The sequence below is a fragment of the Pelophylax lessonae genome (genome assembly GCF_965119305.1).
Source record: "Pelophylax lessonae genome assembly, chromosome: 11".
Lineage (NCBI taxonomy): Eukaryota > Metazoa > Chordata > Amphibia > Anura > Ranidae > Pelophylax > Pelophylax lessonae.
The window spans coordinates 180,246,725-180,264,322 of record NC_138778.1 but is presented as its reverse complement, the minus strand read 5'-3'; the positions used below and the strand labels follow the sequence as shown (position 1 = coordinate 180,264,322).

General features: G+C 45.5%; 1 protein-coding gene across 1 annotated transcript in view; it reads right to left on the bottom strand.

Moving 5' to 3' along the window:
- Positions 1-17,598, bottom strand: part of MYO1D (myosin ID) — a 181,388-nt gene that overhangs the window by 41,486 nt on the left and 122,304 nt on the right. The window contains exons 12-13 of the mRNA XM_082271268.1: positions 11,693-11,763; positions 11,448-11,522 (exon numbers count right to left, since the gene is read on the bottom strand). Coding sequence (XP_082127394.1) covers positions 11,448-11,522; positions 11,693-11,763 — 146 coding nt within the window. The remainder of the gene's footprint in view (positions 1-11,447; positions 11,523-11,692; positions 11,764-17,598) is intronic.

The window sequence follows — 17,598 nt, the reverse complement described above, 5'->3', positions numbered from 1 at the left end:
CCTATTGGTATCGGGAGAGAAGCAGGTGTGAAAAAACAAAAAAACGTTGATAATGGTCCTTAGCATGTTTTTTGGTTTGTGGGAGAAAACTGGAGTACTTGGGTACCAAAACATGCCATAGGTAGATGCAAACTGTGCTACTACTACATATTTGGTGGTTGTTGCAATTTTTTTTTGGTTTTTAAATTAGAATAAGGTTTATTAACAACTTTTAAAAAGTACAGTAAACTATGCACATTCCGAAGTATTACATTATACAATACTTTCGCAGAATACAAAGTAGAATAATGTTCCTGTACAAAGACAAAGCAGGTTTTTAAAACCAATTGAGCCTGAGATGTCATCAGTCGTTATATCTCACAGTGTATGCATCCCTAGGTATGGTTTAAGAAGACATTCTCATCATATCTCTTCCCCAGTACTTTAAATTAAACTCACTCCAAGGGGACAAAAAAGCGGTTTAGTTCCCACTGTAAGTTAATAGCCTATCAAGAATTAGGTCCAATGGAGCCAAGACAGGGGTAGCTAGCCAGCATCCCCAGATCTTATTGAACCGGGTTGGGTTGCCTCTATGCTGATATATCAAGCGCTCATATCTCAAAGTTAATCCCATGTTGGCTAACCACATCTCTAAAATTGGAGAGGTTTGAGAGATCCAATGTTGCAAGGTCAGCTTTCGAGCTTGGAACATTGCTCTGGACACCGCCTCTCTGACATATATGTCCATCATAACCTTATCCAGTATACCCAATAAGCAAGGTTTAGGGTCAAGAAAGACGGTTACTTGAAAAGTATTGTTAATAGTATTTACTATGCCAGTCCATAAGCGGTGCAACTTTGGGCACCGCCAAAAGAGATGTATTAGGTCCCCCTTAGCTCCCTTGCATCTTGTACACAATGGGTCTGGGCGGAGTCCTAGAATAAACAATTTAAGTGGGGTATGATGAACCCACAATAATGTATATATAGTGGGGACAGTCTTTAAATTACATTTAAAGAACAGCCGTGGACAGATTCCAGGGCTTCCGACCACTGATCCCCATCTAGGTCACCCACATCTTCCACCCATTTTTCCATAGCCGTGTTGGGAAAATTCTCCAGGTACTCTGGCAGCAGCATCGCATAGCACCTGGAGATGAACCCTTTAGTAGATGTGGATTGCTGCATCATATTGAAAAGAGGAGTGGGAGATAGCAACGCCTACTCTAAGGATGCTTGTGCTTTAATAGCGTGCTGCAATTGAAGGTAGGGGAAGTACATTTTGTTTCACAATCCATATCTGGTTTGCATCTGGGCAAATGGGAGCAACCTGCCATTGTTTAAAATGGGACGGAGGTGAGCAACACCATATGTTAGCCACCAGGCTGCACACTGCAGCTTTGCCAGTTCCGGGTAAGTATTGTTGTTCCAGATCGGGCTGTAACTAGTAAATACTGACACTCTTTGTAGTTGTTTTGCTTTGAACCAAATCTTATGTAGTAGCCTATTTGTGGGGTACCTCTTGTTGGACTTTAAGAAGAACTGGGCCTCAGGGGCTTCCGGGAGAGTCTGAGCTTCTACACAGTGCAACGCCACAGCTAATGTGGAATCAGTATGTGTTTTCCCCTTGGCCGATACATCATTCATGCCATTTAGCAGCTGCTGCAGCCGGGCTGCCAGATAGTACAGCCAGGGGTTCGGGAATGCTAGGCCCCTAGTATCCTTAGACCTCTGGAGTTGCTTCAGCCTAACTCTCATTTTTGCTAAATTAGCTCTACCTGCCACTGACCGCAGTAGTTTAGATCAGTGGTCCTCAACTCCGGTCCTCGGGGCCCACTAACAGGCCAGGTTTGCAAGATAACTAAATGACATCCCAGGTGATCTCATTTGCGGCTCAGTGATTGCAGTATTCTAGTCTGCATCTCCCCAAGGTAATACTTAAAATCTGGCCTGTTAGTGGGCCCCGAGGACCAGAGTGGAGGACCACTGGTTTAGATCACATTTTCACCTTAAACCGTGACAGCAGGGGAAATAAGTTCAAACGACTATAGTCCACAATCTCAGCCGAGACTACGATTCCCAAAAACCTAAACTGCCCCACTATAGGCACTGGGCACAAAGAAGATAACTGGGGGTCAAGAGCTCCATCCAGCGGCAACAGGGCTGACTTGGTCAAGTTAATAGTCAAGCCTGAATCAATGCCAAATTAAGTGACTATGTCCATTACAGCTTGCAAAGAGGGGCCTGTGTTTCCCATCAAAAGCAGCATGTCGTCTGAATACAACATGATCTTTTCATGGAGTGCACCATATTTAAAGCCCTCAATCAGAGAGCTCGTCCTAATTTTAGCCCCCTGGGGTTCGATTTCAAGGGCAAATAGGAGGGGGGAGAGAGGGCACCCCTGCCTAGTACCCCAACCCAATGAAAATACCTGTGAGGTCCTGTCACCCTCTCTGATAGCAGCCTGGGGATTATGATACAATAAACAGATCCATGCAATAAATTGTTCTCTGAAGCCAAATCTTTCCAGCACTGCCCACAAATAGCACCACTCCACGCTATTAAAGGCTTTGCTTGCGTCCAGCGACAAAAGCGCTCTCGCCCCTCCGTTATCAGCTGGTGTTTGCATATTTATATAAAGTCGTCTGAGGTTAAAGGCAGTGGATTTGTTAGGCATGAAGCCAGCTTGGTCTGCATGAACGATATCAGCAATTTTACTTTGTTAAGTCTCCGAGCCAGTACTTTAGCCAAAAATGTTATGTAAGCTTGTAACAAAGAAATAGGTCTATAGGAATTAGGCTCCATAGCTGGTTTATCAGCCTTCAAAAGCAAAAAACTAGCCCTGTTCCTGGAAGGCAGTAACCGTCCATGCTCACGGGTCTCATTGAATACTTTCAACAGCTTAGGTAAAAAAAATACCAGCGTGTTGTTGGAATACCTCCATTGGTAGCCCATCATCCACAGAGACTTTGTAATTGAGAAAAGAGCTGGTTGCCTCCCAGATCTCCTCTAATGTAAGAGGAGCATCCAGACTTGCTCTATGAGCGCCTGACAGGGTGGGTATATTGATAGATTGTAAATAACTTCATAGGGCCTCTGGGGTATAGGAGACCTTAGAGGCATAGAGTTCCGAGTAGAATTTTACTAGTTCTGCCATAACCGTTTACGGGGAATTGGCATAGCCCCCTGTAGGAAGCTTTAGTGCAACAATCGCCAGAGCCGCTGGGCGTACATTAACTATTTTTGCAAGCAGACCACCAATCTGTTCCCCCTTTTCATAAAAGGTTACCTTGGAAAAAAAAACCTCCTTTTTTCAGCTTTGGAGTTAAAGCGGAGTTCCAGCCATTCACTCACCTGTCCAACGGTCCAGCAATGCGGCCGCCCGAAGCCTCGATCCTCTCCCTCGGCGCCGGCATCACTGCTGTGGGCACCCGGCTGTGACAGTTTGCGGCTTCACAGCCGGGTACCCACTGCGCATGCGCGAGTCGCGCTGCGCGTCTTGATTGGCCGGCAATCTTCTGGGACCTCTGACGTGTCCCAGAAGATTGCAGGGAGGGAGGGGGAGAGGAGAACTTCTGCTCAGGGCGCAGCAGCGTTCCGAGCGGAAGTGGGAGCGGGTACCTGTCAAAACTAGGTACCCGCTCCCCCCCAAAAAAAATGACATGCCAAATGTGGCATGTCAGGGGGTCAGGACTCCCTAAAGCGGAAGTTCCACTTTTGGGTGGAACTCCGCTTTAATCAGTTGTGTCAGGGCATCCTAAGCAGCGAGCCAAGCTGACTGGGCCTATCTGTGGGTTGTGAAATATGCACTCTCTCCCTTTCCTGGACATGCTGAGTGAGAAGCTTTTCATGTTTTTAGATTCTGTTTTTATACCATTAACTGCGGATATGAAGTTACAGGGTACTTTTCTCTCCATACTTCAAACAATTTTACCTCTTCCATAAATCGTAGCAGTGGGCTGCCTCATTGTGAGGAACCTAAATTTGGGGGAGAGGTCTGTCTAGGGCAGGATCTAGGCCATTATTAAAATCACCTAGGACAAAGATTGGAATATCAGGCTTATCTAAAGTGAAGACCAGCAGGTCCCGCAGCACTGAAATGGAAAAGGGTGGCGATATATATACCACAGCTATGATACATATTCATATATTAGTAAATATTATATTAGTCCCCTAACATTCCAGGTAACCAGAAGTATGTCAGTCATGTGACTAATGATAAGATGTTATGCAATGTGTCAAGTGAGATGCATCTGCATCTCATACTACTAAGGCCTAGTAAGTATTGTAAATGAACAAGACAGCTCTGGAAGTGCAAAAAAACAAAAAGTCTCATGAAAAATACCAAAGAAAAACCCAGCCGGCAATGGGTATCAATTAAACAAAATCATAAACTTGTAGTGGTGCCTTTCAGGCAAAGCTTCCCAACAGATAACACCCATCAGGTGTGTTCGCATTTGGTGGTGAGGCATCTCACAGAGAGCTTTTCACGATCTCCTACGAGGGGCTGCCTCCATTTGAGCTTAACGGTAAACATAGCAACAATTTAGTGATTGCGGTAAAAAAGTGCAGCGCCGAATCAGAGGTATGCGCCTGTTTGTAGAGGAAGAACAAGGAAACAGTCTCAGGTTTCAGCGTTGTCTCTGTGCCTGGCACGAAGAGAGGGCTCATTGACATCCAGGCAATCTGCAGCTTCCCCGGCTGATTTGAAAAAGTGCGCCTGACCTCTGGCTGTAATCCGCAGCTGTGCAGGGTAGAGCATTGCATATTGCAAATTAAGGTGTTGAAGACGTTGCTTGACATGCTGGAATTTGCCCCGCTTCTTCTGCACCTCACCTGAGAAATCTGGATAAAATGAGACTCTGGTGCCATTGTAGTGTATGGTGGATTTCTCCCTTGCTAGCCTTAAGATTTTCTCTCTGTCGCAGTAGTGTAGTTTCCATGCCAGGACTGGCCTAGGTGCGTTGTCTGGGACAGCCCTAGCAGGAACACGATGGCGCCATTTCAACAGGGAACAGTGGGGTAAAAGCTTCTTTCCCGACTAGATCCAGTAGCCATTTCTCGACTAATTCTGTGGGGGGGTCATGACCCTCCACCTTTTCTGGCAGCCCCTCTATGCGAACAGTGTTTAGTCTAAGATGATTTTCAATATCATCCATTTTGTCACTTGCGGCAGTGGCTATGCGGGAGGCTGTGCGGGTTTCAGCAATCGATGGAGGTATTTTGTCCTCAAGATCACTGATGTGGCCTTCAGTATCAGTTGTTCTTTCCCTAATCTAACTGAAGCAGTGCAATGCTGTGTAAGAGCTTGTAAGATTTGACTTGGGGTAGGTTGTACTTCTCCCTCTATCATGTCTGCAGTGCCTGTCTGCTGATCACTGTCAGGGAGAGACATGGTGCCAAGCTCAGTCCCATGCTCTATCTCTATATACTGGGATTGGTTAGCTCCTTCCCCCTGCACCTCTTTGATTTTTTGTGTATAGTAGAGCATACTTCTCTGGGGGCTCCTTTTTTGACCCTTACCCGCTTTGCTGTCTGTGTCCTGGTGCTTCTCAGAGTCCGTGTTGTTCCTTTGGGCAGTGCTTGTTGAATCTCCAGGGCTGTCCCTTCTCCCTTGCCTCCATAGCTCAGATATCAGATATGGTAAGGAGTGATGTCGATGGAATCCTCTGGCTGAGCTGAAAATAATTATACCTATATTGCTCAGATCAATGGCCAGAGTCAGAATCGGTAGCAGGATATTATTAGGGAGTTCTCTGAGGCTGTTCCACTCACATGCCCAGCCTGGCCATGCCCCCCCCCCCCCGTTGCAATTTTTAATTCTTGTAATTTTATTTTGTAGCGGTGCACTTTTTGTTCTTTATTTTGTTGTGCTTAGTATCCAAGTACACTGACAGCATGAAGCTTCTTGAGTTTTTATGCCACCAGTGGCCCTGGTGAAAACCTAAACTAGGACATCATCGCTGCAAAGCAATCCTGCTGACCACCGCACTGCCACGTGGTATAGTGGCCTAAAGTTTATGACCATTGATATCCCAGAAGCAGCTAAGGTGTACATGACAATAATATGATAAATACTAGATGTCTATAATAAATCCTGATGAAGCCCTGTCACCATCTGTTCTATAATAACACGATTACATAACCACTTTATTTGTGCAGTATCAGAAGATTCTGTACTCTATAGAACCAGGAGTATGCAGCAGATATTGAATCAGGAGTGAGCTGGATTGGGTCTGTCCTATCCTCCCCTCCCTCCATCTCACTGGCAGGGTTTCCAGGAAACACAGACTTGGCCATGCCTTACTGTTCCTTGGAAGAAGGCGTGTAGAAGACATCATGAATATTCATGAAACTTCTGCTTGCATTTTCTACAAAGAGCAGGGAACAGCTGCCCAGACAGCTTAATGGATCTAATAGTGGAATTTGAGCTCATCCATAGATCTTACTCCCTTTTTAACTATTATGGAGCCCATTTCACTTTTGTTTTCTATGTGAATAATTCTTGAGGAAATTCCACCCAGTTCAGAATAAATTCAAATGGAATTAATACCAAACCTCTGTTTGTGCCCTGCAACAGGGTTCCTGGCCCCACCCATACACAATATTCACTGCCAGGGAGTCTAAAGTGGGGTGCACACTATAAGAAAATCGGGCGAATGATCGTCTGATTTTTCTCATTGTTTCACAGTAAATTGGAATGGATGGATGAAAATTCGTATGAAAATTCTCGTACGACAAAGGCTTTTTTTTTTTGTTATCATTTCTGATCATGTGCAGTCTTTCATTTCGGATTTTCCTTGTACAAAAATCGCACGAAAACGGTACACATTAAGCAAAAATCGTTTGTTCTGTTCCCGTACGAGAAAAAATTTTGGAGCTTGTCCCTTTGGAAATTTTCATTCAGAAGGTCAGAATCGGCTGTAGAAAGTTGTGTACACACACACACTATACGAAAATCGTATGAAAGTTCTCATTCGAATTTCTTAAAGTGCGTACGGGTCTTTATTCTTGCTGGTATCCATTCCTCTCTTTTTACACTTTATTAAATACAACAAAAATAGGGAGACACCTACTGCAGTAAGAGGAAGATGACCATATGTATGGTGCCAGGAGCTTGGCATTGACATCTCATCACTGCAGTTCCCAAGGAATCTGAGTTATGCTTGCCATACACAGCTTGGATTGCAGCGAATTCCTGTTGAAGCCACGTTAAGACCTTGATGAAACCCACCTCAAAAAACTGATCTGAAGATCTAAGGAGCAGTGTGGAAAATTCTTGGACGCAAGTGACTGCAGCCAATCAGATGCAGTCACTGCTCAAGTATTCAGGCAGCCGCTGTAGCTGTCAGTACAACAGCCAGCAGAACTGTTTAGTATGGATGGGAGAATCAAATGATTTCATTTTTTCAGCTCACAGGGCCGAATGAGAGAAATCCTAACTTGTATGGCTGGCTTTAGCCCCTGAACTGAAGCACTGCATGGCACCTTTTAGTCTGACTCAATGAATAGCCCCTTGAATGCTTAGGGGGTACTTGTGGTTCGTAGGACAATTCAGCAGAGAACGGCATGAAGGACGAGAAGGAGGAGGGGGTAGAGCTGACAAATCTTGCATCATCACCACTAGCTGTATGGAAACGTGGCGGCACAACAAGCTGCAGCACTGAGCCCTGTCCTGCATCCTTCTGAAGTACAAGCAGAGTTACTCAGTGTGCTGTGAACAAAATATAGTGTCCCTGACCATGCTTGCTGGACCATGTGTCAGCAGTAACGTGGACTTTGTTGCAGACTGCCTTGCCCAACAATGCCACAACATTGCCTTCCACGTGATACAGAGCTGGAATGGCCTTACGTGAAAAAAAATAGCAACTGGGAACCTGCCATTTTGGTACAGCACATTCTGCAAATTCATGGAAGGGGGCAGAATTCACCAGACGGAAAGGCAGAAGTTGTAAAGCCAGAAGCTTTGACAAGCTTGCATTTAGATGCTGGGCATGTGGTTGGCAGTGACTGTATTTTTTTTTTCTTCACTGCAGCAGATGGGGCAGAGAAATTTGCCGACTATAATCTACAGCTGGTGGTGTGCTACTGGCAGATGTGTTGATGTGTTGCAAGGACCTGGGACGCCCTGCGCTATGCCATCATCCCTGTCAGTGGAGGCTGCTGAGAGGTCATGAGGTATAGCGGGGGTAGACTGAGGTGAGTAAGGAGAAGGAACGGAATTGCGTCCCTTTTGTGTGGCTTTCAGGTGCTCTTGACAATGGGCTGAGTGGTGGAAGGTTAAATGCCTTGTCAAGCATGTGGTATCCAAATGGCTGAAGTTTTTGCCACGCTTGATGTGCTTGAGACATAGTTTGCAAAATGCAACAGTGCGATTGGCTGCATATGTGCTAAAAAAGGCCCAGACAGCTGAGCCATGAGAAGGGTGACGGGAGGTAACAGCTCCACAATGTCATAGAAAAGGGTTGCTGCTCTCTACTCTTCCATGATGGCTGCTTCGTTGGGGTTGTTCCTCACCCTCACTTTCCTCCTCTGCTCTATCCAACACCCAAGTCGCGTCAGTGACCTCAACATCATCATCTCCTCCATCCTCATTACCACTGGAGACAACTTGGCAATACGCTGCGGCTGGGGGAACATGACTGCCAATTTGTGTACCAGTGTTCTCCCCTCTCTGTAGGCTCATGTTCCTACCTTCCTCAACTTCAGAACCAACATCTGAATCAAGTAATGGCTGTACATCGTCAAGAAGAAAATGGCTGATGCTGTGTTCAAATAACTGACTCCTCAATGCCTGATGCTGGGGCTGTGGAAAGAATAGCTGTGTACAAGGAGGCAGATTTAGCCACTCTGGCAGCTGCAATGGACTGCGCACTAGTCTCTGCTTGGGTGACGGAGGATGAGGAGGTAGAGGATGGTTTAGTAAGCCAGTCCACCACCTCCTCTGCATGAAATGGCTGGATAGCACGGGCAACATCACTAAACAAAGGAAATGATGCCCTGCTTGAGGACTGGCCATGTCCACCTTTGCCTGTGGACACATATGCTGCTGGCCTCCTCACAGTGCCATGGGAACGTCTGCCTACCCGACATAATGGGAAGGTGCTTATTAACAAAATGTGATAAAGATGTGGAATCGTGTACGTGGATGCACTTTAATCAATGGAAAGTGGTGTTTGGTGCACTTTAACCTGAGTACTCACTACACAGACACACTCCACCGACACACTACAATATACTGTAGTAAAACTGCACTAACGCACAGAAATATACTGCGTTAAACGTGCAGTAGCGCACTGAAATATACTGCATTAAACGTGCACTAATGCACAGAAATATACTGCATTAAATGTGCAGTAATGCACAGAATTATACTGCATTAAAACGGCAAGAAACGCACTGAAATATATTGTGTTAAGCATGCACTAATGCACAGAAATATACTGCGTTAAACGTGCAGTAACGCACAGAAATATACTGCGTTAAATGGCACCTAACGTGCTGAAATATACTGCGTTAAATGTGCAGTAAGACACAGAAATATACTTTGTTAAACGTGCACTAACCCACATAAATATCCTGCATTAAACAGCACGTAACGCACTGATATATACTGTGTTAAACGCCACCTAACGTGCAAGAACGCACAGAAATATACTTAATTGCACTAAACTATAATGCATTAAACCTGCCCTGACAAAAAAAACTGACACTAAAACAAAAATGAGTGGTCACTACACTCACACTGACTGAACTAGATTCACACTAAATTGATATTCTACACTGACATTAGAATCAGAATAGCACACTAACTCTCTAATAGCACTGTACAGAGCCCTGTTCTATCTCTGTCCACGCCGATATCACACTACAAGTAGCCGCTATTGAAAGAATACTTTTATAGTATGGGGTGGGACTAAGAGCAATGAGCCATGATTGGATAGAGTTATCATTACTTTCTCCAATCATGGCTCTGACAGTCCTCTGTGCCCTGATTGGGTAAAGCTTTCATTGCTTCAACCAATCAGGGCATCCAGTGCACAGTGCGGCGGGCAGTGCATTGTGGTAATTTGGCGAGCCGAACAAACAGTCGAACGCCCCGATAATTTTGGTGTTCGTCGAATGGGCGAACAGCCGATATTCTGCCCAAACTCATGCTCGGGCCGAACTGTTCGCCCATCCCCATCAGCATGTTACTACTATGAATCTATTGTTTAAATCATAAATGCCTTTATAGTAAGATCAGAGGGTCGGCTGGAAGCAAAGCCTGCTTATGAAACCAGCAAATATGGCTGCCTCTAAGTGCATATTAAATTCCCATTTGTATCTGGAACTAGAACTTTTCATCATGTCCCCTTTAAACCCCCCTTATGTGTACATTTGTCAAATAGACTGAAGCTGGCCACACACTAGCAGATTTCCTTTGAAAGGTTTATTTTAAAAGCACTTTGCTCAAATTTGTAATCGTTAGTGGAGTCAAACTAATGTTTGTTTTCAACCACCGTAATGAGAAAACTCATCGGAGCAGGACGAAAATGTTTCCCCAATGAACAAAATTTCTAATACTGAGTCCCGATTCGCACATATACGATGCAGAAACCCACGTGATTCTTGTGCGGGTTCTTGCATCGCATGTCACTCGCATGTAGTTCACACTACCCTCTGCAAATCGATTCGGATTTCAATAGAAAGTTAATGATACCCCCAGATCGGTTCTCAGATTGTGCGCCTTTTCAATGGTACAGGAATCAGATTGCATGGGTGTGAACACCTATGCGATTCAATTCCAGTGCGGACCAAAGAAAAGGATCATGCACCATTTTGGTGCAAATGCAATTTCAGCCATACATTTTGTATGGCCGAATTCGCATTGCACAGACATCACATGTGATCTGCACAGCAATACGGTGTAAATCACCAGCGATGTATGTGTTCGCACCAGTGTGAACCCAGCCTACACGTGGTTTTCCTTCAGGAATGTCCATTCACTCCAAAATCCAATGGTAAAAGGACTTTTGAAGTACTTTCAAATGTCATTCATCAAGTGATCGAATGTACAAATGAGAGTTTTAAGAAGCTACGTTTGTAAGGTTGTGGGACTAAGGCAATAAGATTTTTCTTTTAAGCTGGATCCTTTCTAGCGTTTGGGATATTGAAGTTTTTTTTAACTCTTTATTTTCAGCGACAAAATACACATTACCACAGGAAAAACCAAGATGCCACGGCTTAATATGCAATAGATTGTAACAGGTCAGACAAAGGAATGACAAGTCCAATAAACGTAATAGGCTACTCCACAAAAGGGGGTAATCCACAGAGCAGGAAGCAAATCAATATAAAGCGAGACATGGATATGTACGGATATGGAAGCATTTTACACTTCTCCTGTAGAGATCTCTAAAATATTTTGCATCGAAGAGTCATCAGCCAATGCACACAGCATTACACATAGCATAGATTTTTCTCACCTGTTATACATGAGTCTCTTGAAGTCCTGGAACAAGGTGTCTTTGTTCTTATCAATAAATCCCATCACCGAGTAACTGTCAGGGAAAAGAAAATGGTGAGAAGCAAGACATGGAACCTGTGGAACCCATCAAAGTTCATTAAACTGGCCATTTTGGAGAATAGGACTGTGCCATGTTATTAGACATTAGAATCTGACGCCAGGATTGACAACTTAACCATAGTCAGGCATCCTCCTGATACTCACACTACATCCCCAGCGTAGTGACGGATTCGGAAATCTCGGTCATATTCCAGAGCTTTATCTGTTGGAGTGACCTGCAGGGAACAGAATCAATAGTAGATTATTTAAATCTGAAGTTTAATCGGCTTAAACTTTGCTTTCTAAGGGTCCTCCCTTCCCTCCTTATCAACATGATAATGACATTTTTAAATAAAAGCCTTTCCGTTTTCATTACATACCATATTTTAGACCCAGTGATGTCGTTGCTGGGTCTCTGTGTTTCTCTATGTAATGCAGGCAGATCATAGGCATGCACAGGTTGTGGCAGGTGTGCCTCGGCACACCCTAATCTGTGTGCTGCCGATTCCCCCACCACATTGCTGCTGGCTTCCCTCCTCTTTCTACCCAGCCCCCCCGGCTGCTGCGGGTGATGTTTCAGGATTGAGAGCGGGTGAAGGGGCTAATCAATATGTCATTAATCAGCCCCTTCCTTTTCTAAATGAACACAGTTAACACTCCCTCATTGTGTTCAATCGTAAGTGAAGCATAGTAAACTGTGTTTACTAGGCTTCAGTTTGTGAATGAACAGGAAGCCGCTCAGCACAGTGCACTATACCGTTCAACCACTGTTCAGTGCAGCTGAGGCTGCAGAGGAAGGCATGTGTGTTTGAGCTTTGGGGTACACACCCTAATGCAATACGCTGCACACACCTTTGAGGCAGATCATGGCTGATGGGAAGGGCCAGCAGGGTGCTGTTTATGCATTAGCTTCCTGAAAATATCACAGCATCCTGTCTCATTAATCCTTCCAGAAGCCCTCATCTGATGCAAGCAGTGGACTGATTCTAGAGAGGGATTGTGCAAATTATAAAAATGTCTTAATAGGTATGTGCCAGGAGTGGGCATTCCTATGGTTAGGGTTAGGGCTGGATTTGTCTGCAGACTGCCCTTGGTAAAAATTTAAATCTGCAATTCTGTTTTCACTTTGTAATATTTATGCTTAGCCTTGCAATATACGGACCTCCAGTTTATGTTGAAAACCAATTCCCAGCATGCTCTGATCTGCAGATTGCTGAAGACTAGCCTGGTGTCCGTTGAATAAAATCGTGTCATTTTATTGTGGGCAAAGGCATTACGTGTAGAATCTTAATAGCAAAAGGCCCAGGTCAGGGAATAGAATGATCAGCACATAACTATTCTGTCATTGACAAATTCACAGGAAGAAAGAGCCCAAGCATTCCACAGCTAGGTGCTAAAAGCCTAATGCTTCAAACCCCTGAATACCAATAGGGCTGCAGACCGCCTCAATCAGGCGACAGCAGCGTCCAATGTCCATTGGCTAGACATGACATCATCATTGAAAGCTTGATCTGTACACAGCTCCGGTGAGGATCTATAGGGAACCTGGCTCCCTCTACTGGACAATCCATATCACAAGCAGACAATGCAATGTGTCAGTGTAAAGCAATGTATTCACACAAATATATATGAAAAACACCCTGTGAATGCATAAAATGTAACTAGTGTTTGTAAAGTGCTATAACATTTTTACTTTTGAGATGTCCTCTCATCAGTGTTATGTATTTGTAAAGTTACTACTGATAGCACCAGAGCCATCACTAAACCTGTGTGCAAGGGCCCGCACATACAAGTACAAAGAAGAGAAAAGGCAGATTGGAGCCCTTTGGCATTGCACAGGAGAGGGGTTATTCAATTGGCATAGAGGTAAAGGTTACCATAGGTATAGGTTGACCCAGGGCAGCTGATAAGGCAGTACAGCCAGCCCTCCTGTACTGGGCCCAGGCCTCATCAGTTTAAAAGGGGGGGCTGGGTACCTGGTAAGCTGGGGGGCCGACAGTACTGCCTTATTGCTGACACTTGTACAATGCTGCCGGCTACTACTTTTCTTTTCTTCCTACAGCTGCGCTGCAGGGGGATTGGTTCTAGTATCTGCGCTCCCTGCTGCCTTTCCCCGCAGTGCTGCCAGTTTTACTATTCCCCAGCAGCTGCTGAGGGCACACGGGGTTATTTCAGGATGGTGAATGGGGGGCCCACCATCTCGAATAAACATAGTGAGTGGTCGGTACCAATCGCTTACTGTGGGCATGCAGATATTGCCTCCATGCCACTATTCACTTGAATCGGTCTTGTTCAACCGGGGTAAAATTTCTTCCACGGCTGAACTGGCCGAGATTCGAGCCATCTATGCCCAGCTTAAAATTGGTGGGGAAGGGGTAAAATCAACTTTTAAAGTAAAAATTCTGATTTGCATGTAGCTTTAGGTGTCTAAATTTCTGGCTTTGATATATGGTTTTCATTGAAGGTAACCTCTGCTTATACATTTTACCAACAGTTTAATTTTTTAAGTGGAACTAAACCAATTGATTTAACGGTTTCCCAAAACCGTTACATTCAAGACATGCCATGACTGATAACTGTCACAGTTGCTTATGCTCTAAACTAGAGATCGACCGATTATCGGCATAGCCGATATATATCGAGGGCCGATATGGACTTTCCCCGATATATCGGAATCGGCTTTTGATTTACCGATATTTTCGTGACGTCATTGCGTATGTTGTGCCACGCGCCTCTCTTAGGCCGCCTCCCTCTGCCTCCTAAAGTGTCTTACCCGCCACTGCCACACTGGAGTCTGCATGGTCGGTCGGGAGAGTCGAGACAAGAAGAAGAGTGCAGTGCCAGTGACCAACAGTCTGACACACGTTCTGTATTCTATCTGTTCTGTGATAAATGATAACAGTGACCAACAAACACTCTGACACATGTTCTGTATCTCTCTGTTCTGTAACACAGCCGCCGCGACCAAACACCCACCCACCCACAGCTGCCCGGTGCCAGCCAGCAACCCAGTCCCACGCAGTCCAACCAACCAGCCACAGGCCCTGCCTGAGTCCTCCTCGGTCTGACTCCTGACTGTACCAGCTCTCCAGCCACAGGCCCTGGGCCTGTACATGCCAGGCCAGCCACCACACAGGGTGCCAGCCAGACAGCCACTACAGGGTGCCAGCCAGCCACCCACCCACCACAAGGTGCCTACCAGCCGGACAGACACCCACCACAACAGGGTGCCAGCCACCACAGGGTGCCAGCCACCCACCCACCACACGGTGCCTGCCAGCCAGACAGTCACCCACCACAACAGGGTGCCAGCCACCACAGGGTGCCAGCCAGCCAGCCACCCACCCACCACACGGTGCCTGCCAGCCAGACAGTCACCCACCACAACAGAGTGCCAGTCACAACAGGGTGCCAGCCAGACAGCCACCCACCACAACAGGATGCCAGTCACCACAGGGTGCCAGCCACCACAGGGTGCCTGCCAGCCAGACAGCCACCCACCACAACAGGATGCCAGTCACCACAGGGTGCCAGCCAGCCACCCACCTACCACACGGTGCCTGCCAGCCAGACAGCCACCCATCACAACAGGGTGCCAGCCACCACAGGGTGCCAGCCAGCCACCCAGCCACCACACAGTGCCTACTAGCCAGACAGCCACCTACCACAACAGGGTGCCAGCCACCACAGGGTGCCAGCCAGCCACCCACCACACGGTGCCTGACAGCCATTTTGTGTAAGCCAATATTAGTGTCTGACTCTGAGTGACTCTTTCTTGTTTCAATGGAGATGGATGGAGATAGAAAAATTAAAAGTGTGGTCTGGGAGTATTTCTCTTCTCCAGCGCCAGGAAAATCAGTAGCACTATGTAAAACATGCAAAAACAATGTGAGCATGGGATCAATAATTGCAAAAACCAAAAATACGTCTAATCTTTGGGCCCATCTAAGAGTTCATCATCTTGAATTGTATCATGCAGGACAGAAAAAACAAAATTAATCACAAGGTGAAACATCCCTATCCCAGGCAACAAATAACAGATATGTTTCAGAAAAAAACCAGGGGGCAAAAATCTGATGGAAGATCACAACTGCTGGACAGAGTAATCACAGAGATGATGGTCACTGATAACCAGCCATTTACAATAGTGTCCGACTCTGGATTTAAGCGGTTGAGGTCCATAGTTGAGCCAAGATACACACTGAAGAGTGACAAGTTTTATCGAACTGAAATGCTGCAAAAGATTCTCCAAAAGGTCATTGACAAAGTTAAGACCATGCTGCAACCAGAGAATGCTGGCAACTCACTCTCATTCACGACGGACTGCTGGTCAGGACAAACAGAATCACTAATGAGTTTTACATGCCACTACATTGACAGGGGATGGACAAGAAGGCATTTGGTGTTGAATACAAAAGTGATGCAAGGATCCCACACAGGGGAGTACATTAAAGAAATGTTTCTAGGCATGCTAGAAGAATGGGGAATCAGCAAAGACTGAGTGATGCTTGTGCTGCGAGACAGTGGAGCAAACATGGTTAAAGCTATGAGACTTGCTGAAGTGTCAAACCTCAGTTGCATGCACACACCCTCCAACTGGTGCTAAATGATGGTCTGTCACACCCGAAAGCTTTGCTGGACATTATTACCATGCTGAAGAAGTGCGCAGGCCATTTCCACCATTCTGTTCTTGCCAAGCAGCGACTGGGGTGTATTCAGGAAGACCTTGGCCTACCCAAAAACCACCTGATACAGGCTGTTCCAACATGATGGAACTCAACGCTACACATGTTACAGAGGATGCTGGAGCAAAAGCTAGCTCTCACTATATATTCTGGTGAATATGGACTTGGAGGACATTCTTGCCCTACTGCAGATCAGTGGGACATACAGTAGTAGGCAACATTATAGAGACGCTCGTACCCATTGAGGAAGTGACACTGGAGGTGAGTCATTACAACTCATCTGTTTCCTCTGTGATCCCATGTGTGAGAGTCCTGAAGATGCTTCTTCAACAGAATGAAGGACCCAACACACCTGGCATCAAAGCATGTAGGCAGGCCATGAGGGACAGCCTCGCCAAAAGGTTTTAGAAGCATGAGGAGAATAAAACTGTTGTGCTTTCATGTCTTTTGGATCCTCGATACAAGAACCATCCTTTCTCTTCTGATGATGTATTGGCCAAGGCAAAGCAATGGCTGACAGAAGATATCAACAGAAGGTGCAGGAGGTTCCTCCTGACGAAAAGAAAAGTCAAGGACAAGAAGAGAAGGTTTCTGATGTGGAAGAGCAGGATGCAGGAGAAGAAATGTCCCAAAAGACAACGGACAGAAGAGAAAATTCATTGTGGTCAAATAGATGCAATGTTCAGCGTTTTATTGGGGCCTTATGCAGAGGATTCATCAGAATCGGCAATAATGAGCCTGGATGATGAACTTCATCTCTATTTGAAGGAATCAGTAATTGACAGAAAAAGTGATCCTCTTCAGTGGTGGAAAGAAAATGAGGCACACTACAAAAGACTTGCTTCTCATGCTAGAAGATACCTTTCTGCTCCTCCTTCCTCCGTACCAAGTGAGCGTGTTTTTAGTGAAGTGCCAGCAATTTACGAAAAGTAAAGAAGCTGTTTAACTGGTGAACATGCTGAAATTTTATGCTTTCTGCACTATAATATTGTTCTACTTAACTGGGAGTATTGATTTGAAAGTGTAGCTAGTCTCTAGTGTAGTGTCTGTCCACCAGTCCACTGAGTCTGTCCAATCCACTGTCTAGCTTGTTTCTATTATTTTCTAACAGTTTTGCACTGACTGCGCTGCAATCAGTGCAAAAGTGATAGAAAAAAATATAGACAGACAGTGGATTGGAGTCAGTGCCAGTGGACTACTGCTGCAGTAGTGCAGTAGTGATTTAAAATTATTCCAATGAGTGAGTGCCCTACTGTAGCGGTAGTACACAGTCCAATCCATTGTGTAGCTGTTACCTTGCTTTTCTCTTCTAGCAGTATTGCACTGACTGCAGTGAGTGCCATACTGCAGTGCAGGATAGTCCTCCACGGACTCCAGTCCAATCCA